General features: G+C 36.4%; 1 protein-coding gene across 1 annotated transcript in view; it reads left to right on the forward strand.

Annotated features, from left to right (window-relative positions):
- csgalnact1a (chondroitin sulfate N-acetylgalactosaminyltransferase 1a) overlaps positions 1-16,743 on the forward strand; it is a 35,980-nt gene extending 19,237 nt beyond the window's left edge. The window contains exons 4-8 of the mRNA XM_084105228.1: positions 1,276-1,377; positions 9,656-9,834; positions 10,133-10,227; positions 13,791-13,872; positions 16,267-16,743. Of these exons, the coding sequence (XP_083961354.1) occupies positions 1,276-1,377; positions 9,656-9,834; positions 10,133-10,227; positions 13,791-13,872; positions 16,267-16,556 (748 nt within the window). The 3' untranslated portion in view covers positions 16,557-16,743. The remainder of the gene's footprint in view (positions 1-1,275; positions 1,378-9,655; positions 9,835-10,132; positions 10,228-13,790; positions 13,873-16,266) is intronic.
- The last annotated feature ends 3,063 nt before the right edge of the window (positions 16,744-19,806 follow it).

A 19,806-nucleotide genomic window follows, 5' to 3' on the forward strand; every position in this document is an offset into this window, starting at 1 on the left:
CAGGATTATAGTGAAATGTCAATACAATTTAATGTAACTGTTTTTGGTTTCAATATATTTGACAATGTTTTCAAAGCTGAATTTTCAGCATCACTACTCCAGTGTTCAGAGTCACTTGATCCTTCAGAAATCAGTCTAATATGATGATTTGATGTTCAAGAAACATTTACTATATGAAAACAGTTGTGCTGCTCAATATTTTTGTGGAAACCATAATACATATTTTTCAGGATTCTTTGATTAATACAAAGTTCACATTAACAAAATTTATTTAAAATAGAACATTTTTGTAACATTATGAATGCTTTTACTGTCATATTTAATGCACCCTTGCAATAAATCTTACTGACCCCAAACTTTTGAATGGTAGTGTATTTATATGCTAATTTTGTTTTATTTATTTTGTTTCCTCAGAATTATACAGAGGTATGGCACATTATATCAGAGAACTATGAGTTCCAGAGACGTTGATAAATGTTTAATAAATAAGAAAAAATAGGTTTGAATGTGGCACTGGCAATATGCCCATTCCAGTTTCCATGCTTCTCTCCATACTTTTGTTCAATAAAATGGTAAAAACAAAAAAAGATGTCTCTTTCCCATTCAAGTTTTCCCCCCTCAGGGATTAAACCAAATCTGAACCGCTAAACTACCACTAACCATCAAAAATCATCATGTCACGCTTTAGAACTGAAGCATCTCTGAAGTCTAACTATGCCTTTATTTGCGTTGGACATAGAAAGATCATGTTCAGGATCTTCTCAAAACACTCGCCACACTTCTGTCAGAATGTGGCTGCTTCAGATCAGGGATCTCCCGCTAGCACTGCAGTCCTTGTGTGTTGCGATTGCAGTGGCCCTGTAGGGTGAGCTTGTCTTGTCAAAATCTGCAACAGTATCTTCATACATGCTTCTCTCAAGGCCGACTCAATAGCTCTTTCATCTTGCATAATTTCTTCCCACTGAGCTCATTGCAATGCATTCTGGGATTTATAATGTGTATATAATTATGCTACCTATTTTTATGATGCCTACTCTACCCACTATGCTTTGTATAGTTTTTGTTGTAGTAATGCAAAATATTTTGATTTGGCATCACAATATATCAGTTATGAATAATACTTTGGTTTTAAAGTGTTTTGCACTTATTATATTTGTCCTCCTCTGCTTTCTCTTACTCAGTTTTCAGTCAATGTTCCTTTCGAGCTGGTGCAGCTGTAGATTGTCCCGCTGAGTGCTGACCTCAGTGTGTGTTTGTTTCTGTGCATGTCTACAGAGAGGTGTGTGTGAAGCAGGACGGGCGGGTGCACCTCACCGTGGTTTACTTTGGAAGGGACCAGATGAACGAGGTCAAAGGAACCTTGGAGAACACATCGAGGTATGGCATGTTAATATATGTGTGTGTATCCACACAGTGGAGCAGATAAGGCTGAGGTTAAGGCTGAGAAATACAGTTAAACAAAAAGGAACCAGAGGGGTTTCATAAGTTTCTTCCAGTAATCCCGAATGCATTATGGGTATCGACCGAACTGTAGGTCTTTAAACTGATCAAATGAACACACTCAGCTTCTGCTATCAGAAAGTCTACATAGTGCTAATCAACATAAATAATTCCTTTAAATGTATAGATCAAGCAAGACTTAAAATACCCATCTTCATGAATATATTAAATGCTGAACGAGTTGTATTAATAAAAGATGATGATGATGATATACCTAGTAATAATCAAATGCACAGTCAGCTTGAATTTTTAACAAGATATATGCATCAAAGTTTGGGTGGTGTTAAATATATGTAATTTTACAATAAATATTAATAAATATCGGATTATAATATCTTGTAATAAATATATAAATAAAGATGTAGAATACATGACATTAATGTGTAATTAATATATCTTTAACAGTACAATTCACGCTGTACACTGAGGCGGCGCGGTGCCGTGATCGTTTTGATGGCGAGTCTATTTTTGCTGCGCCACTGAATTAAAGCTGCAGTGCATTGTTCTTGTTAACACGAAATATAACAAATGAGGTGTTCCATGTTTCACAATCAGCATATGACATTCAGCGCTTTTTTTTATATATTTTTTTTTTATATAAAATACATGGAAACATAATTGCCAGGACCTTTCACCAGACCTTAAATTCATTGAAAGTCTTTGGGATGTGCTGGAGTTGACTTTATTGTCAATACAAGATCATGACCAAAAATGTATATACCTCTTAATAGAAATATCATCACAACAGTTATATCCATCAAGAGGTGCATACATTTTTGGTCAAGATCTTGTATTGACAATGCAAGAGTCCATCACTCTGTAAAGTCTCCTCCAGCACATCCCAAAGACTCTCAATGAAGTTAACGTCTGGACTCAGAGGAGCCAATTCATGTGTGAAAATGATTCTTCTTTCTCCTCACAACCATTCTTTCACAATCTGATCCTGATGAATGTTGACATTGTCATCCTGGAATATGGCCATGATGCGTCTTCCTACATGGCTGTTTAAGAAATGAAAATCTACACACTCCATCAACTAGGGTTAGAAGAACTGTTACCAAATATATAACATGTAAGAAACATTGCAATAATGATCCAATCATAAACCCTTAAGCATTTGCCTATTTAAATCCAATTTTTTGCCGGGCAGTGTATATACTGTATATACAGCATGGTATATGCATATAGAGATATATATGTGTGGGACAGTAGGAGAGGGACACGGTCGCATCGCAGCGGAGTATGCTGCCCATCATAAATCAAAGCATGTGACGTCATCGGCCAATGAAATTGGCGTGTTTATCACATGTGCTTCGGATGTCGTACCCCTATAGCATCAATCCAAGAGCAGTGTTAAAGTTCCCTGTCTCAGGGAGCCATCGGTTAACGTCATAACCCGAAATGCTTTCTTATATTCTTTGACTATTTGTTATCATCAATCGCACTGGCGCACACACCTCAAATCTGTAATCATGAGAGCACAGCTGGGGTTAGCGGCACTGTCGTGATTTACAGATTGGAGGTCAGTGAATCTGCACTGTTAGACTGCAGTGACTCTGACCTCCATCCAGTGTGAAAATAACAGGTCACCTCAGATGCCGCTCGGAGGCAGATGAAATCAACAGAGCAGTTGATTGCCTGGAATCCAGCCAGGGTCATGCTGGAAACCTCCCTGCATTGCAGCGGATACGATATCTCTCAATTCACAGGAAGAAAATGGCTTTTCTCTTTATGGAGAAGCATTGAAATGCAACTGGACTCATTGGTTTTCAGATTTATCTTCTTTGACCAGGTTGTTCCCACATACAAGGACACTTTTTGGAGTGGATTTGTTAGAGAAATGGGAAAGCAATGGCCTTGTACCTTTCAAAGTAGGGAAGGGCCAATAATCAGCACAGCTCTTGTTCCTTCTGTGGGAATTCATTGGCTTCTCTCTGATCCAGAAATCAAGGGATCTTAATTCTTTTTGTACTTTAGACTAACTGGATTTTCCACAGTTTCCTTATTGTTCATTCCAGCTCTCTTCCAGACATCTAGAGCTAATTGGTTGTAACTTCCCTGCAGACCTAAATGCTTATACCTTAATTTCTTAAAGTCATTTTCCTTAAATACAAGTTATAGGATTGACCCAAAAATGACATTTCTGTCATAATTTACTCACCGTCATGTCGTTCCAAACCCCGTTCATCTTCGAAACACAAAGGAAGATCTTTTTGATGAATCTGAGAGAGTTCTGTCCCTCCATTGACGGTCTACACAACTACCTCTTTTAAGCCCCAGAAAGGTATTAAGACGTCATTAAAGTAAACAAAGCACTTCTGTAGCTTAATAAAATTGAGGTTAAATCACTGGAGTCACATGGATTACTTTAATGACGTCTTTTTACTACCTTTCTGAGGCTTGAAAGTGGTAGTTGTGTAGACTGTCAATGGAGGGACAGAAAGCTCTCAATTTCATTAATCAGATTTTATTTTAATCAATCATTATATCATATTTATCATATTTACAAAAATGTTTTACAGTGTAGCCCTCCATTTGTAAGTACAGTATTGAAACCAAAATTATTGCCTTTCTGTGGTAGTGAACATTATTCCACAAATTGTGTCTCCCGCCGGGTCACCTTGTGTGTCCTGAATTTACCCATAGTATACTGAGTATTTCTACTGATACTTGCAAGGATTTCATAAGGATTTTCGCCCTTGAACATCTGACCATAACTTCAATGTGCCAATGTAGCATTCTATGGGAGAAAGCATTTGTAAATGTATTGTTGCAGTAGATAATGCATCACATCATAAACAAGATGAATGACTATAAATGCATGAATCAAACCCACTTGGAATCGCCACAGGTTTCGACACTATTTTCCACACATCATTTTTGTGATTTATGTCCCTATATGTGGGTAGAGAGAAATAATTTGAGAAGAGGAAAATTGCTCACAGTTGCTATTACCTTCATTTTGCACACACTTCATACAGTATCTGACAGTTGCTGCATTGGCTGACTGATCATTTGCATAAATGCTTGAATCCCACATCACCAAGAGTCACTTTCACTTTTGTCGCCTTGAATGACCAACGCCAACAACTTCTTATTTTAACTAAATGCCTTCTATTAGCCTGAGAGGTTGACTGAGAGAGCCTCGAAATTGCAGAAAGCAGGAGATGAAATGATGATGATGATGATGAAAAATTAGCAGGGTATTTTTTTTTTATCATCTTAATATCATTTTTCAATGCTCAGATTTCATCCTGTACTTTTTCTGCCAGTCTGACCTTTGTCTTCACAGTGTGTATACCACACACTGTAAAACTGGCAGGGCAGCTGGTTGCCATAAATTTACCGTAAAAATACAGTAGAAGCATTTTAGGTTTTACAGATTTAACTTAAATTTACAGTAAAAACATATTTCATTAACTGAAATAATGTTAATTTACCAACCTATACTAATATATGTTTTGTACCTTTGTAATACAATGACAACCACCAAAAATGAGAAAGTCACATGATGAATCTAATGTATAGAAGGTGCACAGTGTCATTCACACAAACACTAAACACAATCATGGGAACACACATGACATGAAAAACTGCAATAAACATTAATTTAACAACATTAGATGTAACATAAAACCCTAATGTACATAACTGATTAGAAAAAAAAAATAAGAAAAAAATTTTTCAATTGAAATGCATCAAATTTGAAGTGTCACATAAGGAATTCTGGGAATGTCAATTTATGTTTTTTATTCTGTAAATTATACAATGACTTGAAATTTAACAGTATTTTACGGGTAAGGTTAGATAACAGTTATTCACCATAGTAAGGAAACTTACTGTTAAACGGTTAACAGGTTTTTACTGTCACATTTTTACCATTAAAATCACGATAATTTTTTACAGTGCACAAAAAGAAATGGAAAATTACAATGGAAGCTTGTTTCCTCCCCGGAATAAAAAATAAAAAAGGTTACCTTTTTTATTATTATTCTGTGGCGGAAACAAGCTTCCATAAATTGCAGCTTTACAACATCGTCCGTTGACAACCCTTGATATGGAGACATTCTTTTATATCTCGAACCTTTGAAGATAAAGATCTCTTGAAACCACACAATATTAAGATTAAATGACAATAGCAAGCATTGCAAGAGCAAGAAAATAAGTAGAATTATAAAAAATATAATGAATGTAATGATATATATAAATGAATAAAAAACTGAAAAAAATAAACAACAGAAATGTTCGCTCTTTTGAAGACACACACACATTGTTGTTAAGAATCTGTAGACGCTTCACTGCTATAAGACCATTAGTGTCAGTCCTCACAGAAGTAGGTAGATGTGATATCCGGATCTGCCGGGCAAAGTCAATCCATACACATGAATAATTTGTGTTCATTTGAGAAAGGGAAGAGAGTGTAAGTAACACTGCATTATACAAACCTGGTTCATGTTAATATTGATGATGACATTTATAATCCAAGTGCTCATTATGAAATAACCACAATTAAGCATAACCCTGGAGTGATCAGACATGCTAGTAACTGTGTGTGGATTCATTTAGATATAGTTTGGGGACAAATTTGTCTCCAGAATTGAGCTAAATCTAATAAAAACCAGGCTAAGTATACTGTAAACCCTATATACAATATATAGTGTATATAGTGTAGTCTATAGTGATTTATAATTAGCCCTATATAAAATAGCAGAGGTCCCAAAGCTGAAGTGAAATGGAAAAAATGCAATTAATGACAGAATGAAAACTATCCTAGACAGCCTTTGAAAACAAGTCAGTATCATACAAAGAAATATTTGGAGAAATAGAAAGAAATATTATTTATACTTTCTTTTTGTGTGTGTGTGTGGCTGATGGTGAATTGAATATCACATGCATGCTGAAACGCCCCGGGCTCTTTTCCAAATCTGTTCCGCTAATGTGACTTAAATCAAATCTTGTTTGTTACAAACGGCTATTTGTAACTGCTCTAAATCTTCACGACTAGTGGCTCTTGAAAACTTTTTTGCCGGCTATACTGTATGTTAACAATGACTGGTTTTTATTCAGTGTAACTCCCATGGGTTGCAGCAATATTTTCGTGGGTTATGAATCTCGGTCAGGGAAAGTAGGTGCTTTTTTTTATTTCAGGCAGACATTCTGGCCTATTTTTTGCATTGGGCCAATGAGAGCAGCGGGCAGCCACATGTGACAGGTGCTTTACAAGCATTTTTCTAGTGTCTGAATGCTTGTGGCTCCAGGGTTTTATTGCTTTTTTATGAATACCATCTTTTCTGTCTTTTTGTGTCCTGTTCATGTTTGCATGCCACCAAACCAAAGTTTAGAGTTGGTAAGATTTTTTTGTTTTTGAAAGAAAAAAATATAGTAAGACAATAATATTATGGAATGTTATTACAAATTAAAATAGTTTCTATTTAAAATTAATATATTTATATTAATTAATTAGTAATATTTATTATTATATATTAGTATTGATATATTTAAAACTGTAATTTGTTCCAGTGATGGTAAAGCTGAATTTTCAGCATCATTACTCCAGTCTTCAGTGTCACATGATCCTTCAGAAATCATTGGTAACACTTTACTTAAAGCCTTTATGTATAATGCATTATAAACGTATTCATAATGTACATTATAATGCATCAAATATTTTCATAAATAATTGTAATCAAAGTTAAAATGCAATATACTATTTGCAGATTACTTTTTACTTCTGAAATTGGTTGGCATGTGTTTTAATGCATTATACTTTCTAAAGGTGTAACAATTAATAGATATTATATCTAGTATTATAATGCATTATAACTGTGGTTACATTTAGTCATGAGACCAAGCAATGCATTACAATGCATAATTCATGTATTAAAATACTTTTATAAAGCATTATGTATGAAGGCTTTGAGTAAAGTGTTACCAAATCATTCTAATATGCTGATTTGATGCTCAAGAAACATTATTATTATTATTATTATTTTTATTATTATTATTATCATCAATGTTGAAAACAGTTGTGCTGCTTAATATTTTTGTGGAAACCATGATACATTTTTTTAGGATTCTTTGATGTAAAAGAAGTTCAAAAGAACAGCATTTATTTGAAAAAGAAATATTTTGTAAGATTATAAATGTCTTTAATCTTGAGTCATTTATTAAGTACTTCCTGATTAAAAGTATTAATTTTTTTTTTTAAGTCTTTGCCCAAAATCAAAACCGTTGTAAAAAACAAAAACAACAAAATGTATGTTTATTAAAAAAGGTCTTTCTCAGGCCAAAGACTGATCCTCTCTCCATTAGAGTGGAGTGTTTGATAACATGGTGATTCACTGCTAGTGATTCAGTAATATAAAGGAAGTGTCTCTTCCTGTTCCTGCTAAAACAGCTGTATGGCTTTAATAGCAGGTATTATCTCTGCACTCTGTGTGTGGTGGCATTGAGCTTTTATACAGCTTGGCTGAAGCCCAGCACATTACACTTTAATCATCTAGTGTGTCTCTGTGTCTATGCGGTTGATTGTATTCATAGTCACACAGACTGGCTGAGGATGCCTGTTATTCCCTCTATCCATGAGAAGTGATGCAGGTCACGCTGTAAAATCTGCACCCGCCATCAATCACAGCACATCTTTCACTACCGTCACAATCGACTTAATTTTCCCCCCAACAGACAGTGAGACGTGTATATTTAGTGTGCTTAGTTTTAGTAGTAATGTACTCTTTGTATTCATGTTGGATTCACATGGTTTTGAAAAACTTGGGTACCATTTTCATTAAAAATAAATCTTTAAATTCTTTAAGATAAAAAGTTTTAGAGAGGCCATATTGTGCCCTTTTTCAAAGTCTTGATTTAGTATTTGGGCTCAACTAGAGCAGGTTTTCATGCTTGAATGTTCAGAAAACACATTATTTTCCTATATTTGACATCGTTGCTGCACCTCTCTTCTCAGTCTGTCAGAAATGCTCCGTTTCGTTCCTGTCTCTATGAAGCCCCTCCTTCTGAAAAGTACAATGTGCTCTGATTGGTCGGCTGGATCAGTGTGTTGTGATTGGTCAACTACTTCCAGCGTGTTTGGGAAATGTCCCCTTACTATAACCATGAGTTTCAACGCAGTATTAACCCTTTATTTTGCTTATGCCTTGGGTGGGAATTATTTAAATGAATATCCCTCATTTTGGGGGTGGGACTTGGGTGCTGACCATGCTGATTGGTTGAGTTCACGCAGCATTTTGATTGGTTGACTCCACGCAGCATTTTAATTCAACCACCATTGTTAAAAGTCTGTCGCGGTGCGTGCATTAAGGGTTGTTTGCTATTCGAATCAACAATGGAGTTTAAAAAATACGACCGATGGACAGACGACGAGGTTCAGGCTTTATTAAGCTTATATGCGGAGTACGAAATCCAGTTGGAACTGGTCCTACGTCACCGGTCTATTTACCTAATCTTCACGGTACTTTAGACCACAATGGAAACGCAAACAGCAATTGATCTGGGGGGAAACAAGTTCCTGGGACAAATTGTTCCGGGTAATTTCAGTGGAAATGCGGCTATACACACGAAAATGATGTCAAAATACCCGTCTCGGCAAGTATTCTCTCGGTTATCTCATAAGTGAATAGTTGAGAAAGAAACCGGATGTGTGTCAGTATATGCGATCTGTGCATTCAGTCTTAGTGACAGCAGCCTAATATTCCTGCTGTCATTAATGTTAATAAAATAAAATAAAAATACAGCTTTAACAAAGATGAACATGCGTTTACTTTTTACATTTTACATGTTAGCAGCGTTTACTTTTTACATTTTTACATGTTAGCAGCTTGTATGATAAGTGTGCCGCATAAAGAGTGAGTACCAAGCATCATCTCCAGATGCTCCCTTGAGAACCAGACCAAATAAATCACGTGCTCCCCTCATAATAGGTCCTCTTTAAAGTAAACAAAAAAACAAAAAAAGGTCTAATGATCTGATATTTTAATTGATCTTGACACACAGTCATGAATGTTTGCTTATGATTTGTCTCCTGTTGATATGGCGTTGTTTCCAGAAAAACAGATGTTGTTAAAGAACAACATAAGATAATGCTTATCAACGAGAGAACGTTCCAGTGACCGTTATGAGACAGTCTGTGATTTTCTTGCAGGGAGCTGAACTTCCGTAACTTCACTCTGATCCAGCTGAACGAGGAGTTTTCTCGGGGTCGAGGGCTGGATGTGGGCGCTCGTGCCTGGAAGGGAGGCAATGTCCTGCTCTTCTTCTGTGACGTGGACATCTTCTTCACAGCCGACTTCCTGAACACATGTCGTCTTAATGCCCAGCCCGGTGAGAGGAAACGCTATATATAGCCCCAAAAAGTATTTGGACACTTAAAAATGGCCAACATTGATAATAATCATAGATGTTTCCTGAGCAGCAAATCATCATATTAGAATGATTTCTGAAGGATCATGTGATAATTCAGGAATAAATTATTTATCCCAAACTTTTGACCGGTAGTGTAAATACATTTATATTGTTTCTTAGACTATATTAGGGAGAGGATGGCCATCTAATTAAGTGCTTTATTGTCGTGTTGGTATCATAGCCAGCTGTGTGATGGCATTGTCTTACTCTGTCTTAGGAAAGAAAGTGTTTTACCCAGTTCTCTTCAGCCAGTACAATCCAGCTGTAATCTACGGCAGCCACGATCACATCCCCCCTGTGGAACAGCAGCTGGTAATGCGACTCATTTCATCAGGAGATTAAAATGCTTCATCAAGTTTGATGTGATTAATTGCCACATTGTGATGGAACACACAATCATCACGGTCGCGTGGCATTGATATTCTGGACGTGTAGATAATAAAGAGCTTGATTAAATGTGCTGATAATGCGCAAATGCTGATTGAATTGAGAAAATCTATTGGCCTATATATTGGACTATAATAATAATGGACTATATATTTTGCAATATTTATATAGATAAAAAAAAAAGTTTTTGCTATTATTAGAGTGATGTAATTTAGCTATTACCATGCATATTAGGGACAAATGGGAGGAAAAGCATATACAAGTTAGTCTCTCTCTCTTTACTGCATTTTGCAAAAAAAGACCCTTCATGATTTTGTTCCATATATATCCGTTTTGATCGGTTAAGGCAATGTTATCTAGTGGCTATTAATGTATTTTAGTTTCAGTTTTCTAGTTACGTTTTTATTTTTATTAAATTATTAAATTTAGTAAAGCTTAAATTATTTTTTGTTTTATTTTTCGTTAAAAGTGCTATATGTTCATTTTTTTTTTTTTTTTTTTTTTAACTGTACTAAAGCATAAAAGTACCATATGTTTGTAGAGCTTTAGAAACATGCAAAATTCGGTAACAATTTATTTTACAGTGTCCTTGTTACATATGTTACATGTACTTACCATAGTAATAACAGTAAATTATGCATAATTACAATCAACTAACTCTCAACCAAATCCTTATCCTACCCTAACATTATAGTAAGTACATGTTGTTAATTACTATTACTCAGTACTTAAATATATAATTACACTGTAACAGAGACACCTTAAAATAAAGTGTAACCCAAAATTCAAATACTTGTTTCTTTGAAAAACAATGCAAGAGCCAGTTACTTTGAATGTGCGTTCCAGGTCGAAATGTGTTTTGTTTTGGTTTGTGTGTTCTTGCCCACTGACAGTTTACCCAGTAGTATTTCCACATCGGGGTTGCCACAGTGTATTGCAGCCATGGAAGCCAGCAAACAAACTGACAGAAAACTTAAAGACACACTATGCAGTTTCTGTTTTTCTCAAACAGCAACCCCTAGAGCAGGGGTGGGCAAACTTTTTGGCTCAAGGGCCACACTGGGTTTTAAAATTTGACAGAGGGCCGGCCCAGTAGCAGATTATGAAACACGATCTCATTAAATTGCGTATCTATACCACAAATTTTATTTCTCGTGCCATTTATACGCCAAAAATATATTTTTTTGCGTGCATATGCTGCACACTGTAAACCCTTTGGTTAGGATTAGGGGTGCGGAGTGCGTGCCTATTACACTCCATTAAAGGGATAGTTCGCCCAAAAATTAAAATTCTGTCATTTACTCACCCTCAAGTTGTTTCAAACCTGTATGAATTTCTTTTTTCTGCTGAACACAAAAGAAGATATTTTGAAAAATGTCGGTAACCAAACAGTTGATGGACCCCATTGACTTCCATAGTAGGAAAAAAAATACTATGGAAGTCAATGGAGTCCATCAACTGTTTGGTTTACCCGAGATTTTTCAAAATATCTTCTTTTGTGTTCAGCAGAAAAAAGAAATTCATACAGGTTTGAAACAACTTGAGGGTGAGTAAATGATGACCGAATTTTCATTTTTGGGCGAACTATCCCTTTAAGTGCGTATCATATGCACGCGAAAACTGCGTTTCATAAGAACTACAAATACAATTCGTGGTATTCGCACTTTCATGAGATCGGGCTGAGCAAACACATTTACGTTGTGGCAACGTCTGCGCGAAATTCAACAACTGAGAGACGACATTCTGACAATACATTTTTTTTATGCTAGATATCCCCCATTTAGCATGTTATGTTTTGAGGTTAATTTTTAAAAAACGAAAATTTGGAAAAAAAACGAAATAAACGAATATACAAATTTATTTTAAGTATAATAAAATAAAACATAAAAAGCAAATGCAGATCAGAACATTTAATGAACAAAACCGGGTTCTGTACATGGCAGACGTCAGGGGAGCGTAGTCGAAAGCCGGGCGATAAAGGTTTTGTAAACGGAATCAGTCAGGAGGATACATCCACAAATCCAGAGTAGCAAAACTAAATAGAGGAAAAATCAAAGGAAAAACTAAACGTGTGCAAGCGGTTACCAAACATTTTTTTCTCTGTGAGTTTTCAAAAAAAGGAAAAAACATTAACGTGCACCAAGTCTATGCGCTTAAGTTGCTGTCTGTTTGGTTTCCATGGTGACGCGTCTAGCTTGTTACGTGACACACCGCAGCCACAACAGCGCTGAATGAATGATGATCTGCTTTTATGTCATTTTTCCTTTTTTACATTTGTTAGCTATGGCATGAAATATCTGATATTCCGATTGTCAAATATATGCAACGCAATTTATATATAACGCAAAGTATTGCAAGAAAAAGGCAAAATTAATGCGATCTTAAGACAATTTTTTAAATACTCGACGGGCCGGATTAAACAGCCTAACGGGCCGTATGTGGCCCGCGGGCCGTAGTTTGCCCACCCCTGCCCTAGAGTCACTGTGGAGTACTTGTATTTAACGTTACTGATGTAAAACCACTCACGCAGAGCCGTCTCTGCACTCTTCCGACCGCGCTTTCTTCGTTTTCTTCGTCGACTCTGAAGTGCGTGCTAGTGTCTTCCATAGAGGCTGCTTCATATGTTGTTGATGTATGTGACGTCGTGCCGTAAAGCAAGTCATGATTCTCGCAAGATTTGTCGGGGCGCCACCTCTCAAACTTGCATTGCTGGTTTTGCCAGTGCCCCCCCCCCCCCCCCCCCCCCTTATTATCGGGATGATTCGCCCTACTATGAGTTTGTTTACCATCAAAATTATTTCGAAGCTGTTATATTAAGGTACAAATCTTGCATAGTGTGCCTTTAAGACTACAATGGAGGCGTTTCAGGGAGTTCAGAAACCATGCTTACTGAAATAGAGAATAACTCCCTTTGGAGTGACATTGTGCTTTGTAACTTGGCAAACCTTTTCCATGGTCAAACAGCAACTTCCCGCCCACTTTCAGTTTACTCAGAAGTATTTCAATACCCTGGGTTGTCAATTGGTGGAAAACATAGTGTAACTGCAGCTGTAAAAGCCAGCAAACTGGGTCAGAGATCACAGATTCTACCCAACCTAAAAAGCCTCGGCATTCATCTAAAAAGCTCCATGACCAGAGGCATAAATACTGGAGATGCGTTTGAGAGATGGCTCTCTGGCAGAGGGTCTGAGGAGGGCGGGGGAAACAACTCTCTCCAATATTTTGAATTTGGACTGCAGTACCCATTTCAACCACTAGCTGTCAATATTACATACTGCACCTTATAACGATAATAACACTTGTTGAAATTCTTTTCAAATCACCATCATTCTTTGAGTTTGTTATATAGTTACTGGCAACTGGCAGTTTTATTTACTCACCAAATCAATTTTTACACACATTTGCGACTTGGCAAGTGATAAAATTGGACCGTGAATGAGACACAAGATACCCATCAGTCATACTCATCAGTATTCACTCTTTTACAGATCATTAAAAAGGACACTGGCTTTTGGAGGGACTTTGGGTTTGGAATGACCTGCCAATACAGATCCGACTTCATCAATATAGGTAAATGTCCTTTTTAAGATAGCTTTGAATGTAAAAAGCACTTATGTAGAGACAGTATGTAGAAGTAAAATACAGACCATCAAATAATAATGCAATCTCAGTGAGCACAAGAGGTCCGACCTGTGAGAATCAAGCAGTTCTCATGGCTTAACCGATTACCTGTGTGGACATGAGTAACATTACCTGACAGCAGCAGACAGATGGCAAAAATACTATGCTCCATTAAGGGAAGTCAATACTTTGCTTAATTGTGCTTATGAAACAAATACATAATCTACACCATATACTGTTCAAATGGAGATTCAGACTGAAAAAATACACATTTACACGCTTTCCTACACAATAACACAGGAACAGACAACAGAGCTGTTTGTCCTGAGGGAAGTTCAAACTTCCTTTTAACAACAACAGATGATGCATATAAACAGCTGACCGCATTAACAATACAGGGGGCAGATTTAAATGCGCTGTTGCTGCCTTAAATAGATAGGAATAATAAGCTATTTCTGCCTGATTGACTAAACAATCTTTAGAATAAAATTCTTCTTGACTGCCTTTTTCTTCTCTTAAAAGGATAGTTTACACAAAAGTGACAATTATTTAATCATTTACCTAAATTACATTCTTTCTTCTGTGGAACTCAAAAGGATCTTTGTGGGGGGGGGGGGGGGTTCTTATTTTTTTTTAATTGGTTTTGGACCAATGATGTTTGTTGTAAATTGTTTCAACTTGGAAAAAATATTACACAATGTTTAGTGCTAAATGGTTTTAAAAAGGTAAACTAAATATGTACAAATCAACAAAAGTACAGATCTGTACAGAACGTACACAATTTAACTGATTAATCCTTTATCCATGATGTTGATTCATCCATGAATAAACGTTTAAATGTCGGATGGGTATGGACAGAGACAGCTGAAACATTTTTCAGAATATCATCTTTGTGTTACACAGAAGAAAGTAAGTCGTAAAGGTTTGTAAGGACAGGAGGAGAGTGAGTACATTTTTGGATGAACTGTCCCTTTAAGAAGTCATTGAGATTTTTAGGTTATTTGACAAAACAACTGAACATGTTGAGACTATAGCCACTTTCCCACCATTAGGGTGAACCATTCTCTTTGCTTAACTGTTCCATTTCTTGCTGATCCGGCCCAGCCGGTATGGATATGGTTTTATTTTCCACTGTGTAACGCATTAGTAACGAGAGTAATCAGATTACTTTAGGGCTGTGAAATGATTAATCGCATCCAAAATAACAGTTTGTGTTTACATAATATATGTGTATGTACGGTGTATAATTATTTTGTATATATAAATACACACACATGCAGGTATATATTTAAGAAAAATGTGTTATATGAAAATATTTGGTGCTCTAAGCGATGCTGGGTGACGTCACTTCTTGTTGACGTTCAAAGTATTGTCAAACAAAACTCCCTCCTCCGATGTCTTCCTCCTCCTTTTTTACGATGTAAATTCGAGATTTCGCACGTTCCTTTTCCCTCTTCTTTGCTATTCGTTCATCGGAACGTCGTCTCTTTGGTCGTGTGTCGGCCAAATCAAAATTCAAGAGAATATAATTCTAACGTTAGTCGTTGTTAGGACATCTCTCCTCTAGCTAACTTCCCTCTTCATGCTTCTCTCCTCCACTCCCCACACCCCCCTTCATGTGCACACACACTAACCCCCACCCCCAAATCATTCTTGTCGGTTATTGGCTGGAACACTGTTTGTTATGTTTCGTGGTCCAGGCTGGGCCAGTTTGTTTTTCTTGCCGCTTGTGAGAGACTGCATTTTTTTTACAGTGTGTTCAGGGGACTGGCAGCTAGCTGATAGTGAGGAGATGTTTGCTGTATGTGACAGAAAATGTTTTGGCCTAAAAAACGTGTGACATCGCTTAGAGCACCTTTAATATATATAACATGCATGTTTGTGTATTTATATATATATATACAAAATAATTATACGCAGTACACACATATTATGTGTAAACAAACATTTATTTTGGATGCGATTAATCGCTTCACAGCCCTAGATTACTTTTTCAAATAAGTAGTGCAAGTTACTTTGTTTTCCCATGTATTGACTGACAGGTCTCATGTCCCCATGTTGAGAGAAATCTGGTCCAGAGGCGTTGTGTGTGCTGTAACGGTTTGTAATCGCGCCGTGCCTAACCAATCTCAAGTGGAAATATAACTGGAACCGTTCCTTACCGTTCTTAGAACCATTTGGCCAGAAGAATTTGCTAGAATTTGGATTTTAGTATCTTGAGAAGACTGGCATTAAATGTTGAGCTCCACATCTCTATTGCTTGAGGGTTCCTTGAGGGATCTTTTGCTATTCAAGAAATGTGATAATGTTCATGGCCCTATTGACTGTCTCCTACTCTTCCAGGGGGTTTCGATGTGGACATTAAAGGCTGGGGCGGCGAGGACGTGCACCTGTACAGGAAGTACCTCCACAGTAATCTACTAGTAGTGCGCGCCCCGTCCCGTGGCCTCTTCCACCTGTGGCATGAGAAGCGCTGCGCGGACGAGTTACCCCCGGACCAGTACAAGATGTGCATGCAGTCCAAGGCCATGAACGAAGCCTCGCACGGCCAGCTGGGAATGCTGCTCTTCCGACATGAGATCGAGGCTCACCTCCGCAAACAGAAACAGAGGAGCGGAGCCAAAAAAGCTTGATGGATGTTACCTCTTCTTTACATGCTCTCAAAGGGATAGTTCACATGAGGACATTCTGTCCTCGTTTACTCGCGCTCGTGACATTTGCCGTTCTTTGTTTTGTGGAAGCAAAATGTTCTGGTTGTTCTTTTCACTGCACAATAAAGTCATCATAAAAGGGGTCCACACGAAGCCCAACATTACAAAATCTTGTTCTGTTTCTACCGTCTTGGAAATCCTGGAATATAGCACAAACATTAGGGCTGTATGGGTACTGACAGAAGTTTCATGATTCGATTCCGGTTTGCAGACTGATTCAATCCCGATCTCGATTCACAAGCTTTTCATTTCAGTTTGATCACGATTCAATTTGATTCAATGCGTATACAAACATTTTAATTGAACATTAGGCAGTTTTTATATTAATAAAATTATCTTAATAACTTTTAATGATATAATATATATAATATAATATAATTACTGCAGTTCGTTTTTTTAAACATAAATATTTAAAGTCCCTGCTGAAAAAAACAACATGAAACCATCAGAGAAGTTCTAATATTTTCCACTACGAATACCATTACAAACATTACAAACTATCAACTGTTAACTATTAAAACCATTACCAAATGGTTTCCAGTAGCATAGTTGGCAAGTTTCCCGGCACAAATGGGTTACTTGTAAACCTGCCGGGTTTTTTTCCTGCAGTTTAAGGGTTTGACATAGCATAAATTGTAACTGAATGAAATGAGTGTATTAAAATATTTTACATACCTAAAACTGCTAGATTATGAAGGAGATTTGTGAGGGAGGGGCTTTCAGCTCCTTTATGACAACAGACTTTGTGATTTTTAAGTTGAAATTGTGAATAACACATAACAGTGACTGTAAAATATGTATTTTAGGTATGGGTGTGGCATATGTTGAGTTTTGATATTTGGATTGACATGACAAATTGACATGTTCAACCCAGTTCTATTTAAAATAGGTGGCCTACTTTTGCTGCATTTTTTAAGTTTTAAAGCGCATTGTATTAATCGCATATGGAAAAGAGCAACCTGTACATTCTTCAGAATTTCTCCTTGTGTTCCACAGTGATGCGGTTGGAACGACACGAGCGCGAGTAAATGGCGCCAGAATTAATTTATGTTATGCATGAGAGGATAAGTGGAGGAATTATACAGTACTGCCTTCAGTGAAGAGCCGGTTTTAGTAAGACTGACGCACACACCCAAACAATGAGATAACCGAGAGACGCCACAGGAACAGAGCATTTAGACAGACGTTCCCTAAAGACAAGATAGTGAAGCGTGGGTGTGCAGCAGAGGACCTTCAGTCTCCTTGGATTCCTACAAAATGATCGAGATGCAGCTCATGCTGTGTCTGTGATGCACTTCACGTGCTCAGTGAGTTACGCTGATAAACTGCTGTCTTTTGGAAAGAGTTCTGTACAATACACTAACTAGTACAAATTACATTTAGTTTTTTTTTTTTTTTTTTTTTTTTTGGAATGCAATAAAATGCCTTATTGCTGTTAATGTATAATTGTGAATCGTTGCGTAAGACTATCAAGGGTCTTCATGCATGTATCTAGACAACTGTTCTGACAGTTTACATGACGAGCGGTTCAAAGAACTGCAATTCATTTTATGTTAGCCTTGATTTATTAATGTTGTGGCGCCGCCTAGTGGTGCCATCTGGTTAAAATCGACTGTGACCTGATGGTTTTAAAGGAGGACTTTATTTTATACTCAAATGATAACGTAACACAAATTTATACTTGTTTTTGAAATTGGAAATCAAATTCTAATATTGATTTTTAGAGTGACCAAGAATCATACTTGATCATTTGTATTGAAGGATTCGATGAGTATTATGAGTACTGAATATTAACAGTATTGGTTAGAGATTATTTAATGATTCTTCCAAATGCTTGTTTTTGTTCACAATTTACAATCTTCAGATTTAGCAGATTTTTTTTTTTTTTTTTTTTTTTTTTTGAAGTTCATGCAGAATACAAGTCTGTCGGGTATAAAAAGCCATCAGGGTGCAAAGCACTTCTATATAGCGGTGTACAATGGCTTAAAATAATTATTTATTGGGGGACCTTTTTCACCCCAAAACTCAAAGCTTGTATGTCTATTTGTATTCTTTAAATATGTTGTTTTAGGGACAAACTCGTTCTCATTTGTTGTAAATGAAAAATCATTTAGATTTTGTGAGGACAAAGCAGAAAATAAAGCAAAAGAATGTGACTCATTTTCATACGTATTCATTTATTTACTAATATCATCAACTACGATTGAGAAAGCGTTGTGTGGCCTTCACCGCTAGATGGCAGCATTGCATCATTTCAGACGGGATGGACATTCTGTAGGCCTACTGTTTTCTGATTATGCATACTATATTATGATTTTTGAAAATGTATAACAATACACTATTTATTTTAAATATTTGTATTGACTTAAAGTCATATTTTCTTATTTTTGTTTTATTCAGTCATTAAATTATTACTAGCCTACATTATTTCTTTTTACATAGGCCTACTTTAAACATTGCAAACATTAGATTTTACTGCTCACTATATTTCTCAGAACCTTCTTTTTTTCTTTTAATTATATACATTTGCTACGATAAACATTATTAATAACGATATTATTAGGCTATTATATATATATTTATAGGAAATATTGGATATTTAAAATATTTAAATTTTATGTATTCCCTTTTAGCCTAATTAAATGTGCCTATGTCTCACATAACGTTTTAAAATGACTGATTTACTCTGATAATTGTTTGGGTTCAACCCTATGGGTTCAACCTACATGTTATAGTGGATAAATGTTCGTGCCATCAGTAGCCTACTTACGGTCCTGTAGAAACCGTCAGGATTTTAAAACGTTACCGACTTGGTCCTCCACATTAATTTTGCTCTGCAAGCGTTCTGCACGGTGCAGTACAAGACTTTAGTGCACATCGTTTTATATCATGCCAATTTATAAATTCAAGCGATTTTAAACTATAAAAGTAGCTATCACCATGTCAGTACAGCCTCCTCTCGCGAGTGTCAGACAGAATTAAAACCTGCTAGGCTACTGTCTACTATTGGCTGTCTGTAGGCCTATTATTAATGAGAATCAAACAACAAAAGAAAAGCTTTAATAAGGATTAATCTATATTTAACTTATACAGTTATGACTATGCAGAGTTATTTTATATTTGATTATTCAATTCCTGTGGTATTTTTACTTGAATAGGCCTACTACTGTTG

Source organism: Abramis brama, assembly GCF_963993115.1.
Source record: "Abramis brama genome assembly, chromosome: 25".
Lineage (NCBI taxonomy): Eukaryota > Metazoa > Chordata > Actinopteri > Cypriniformes > Leuciscidae > Abramis > Abramis brama.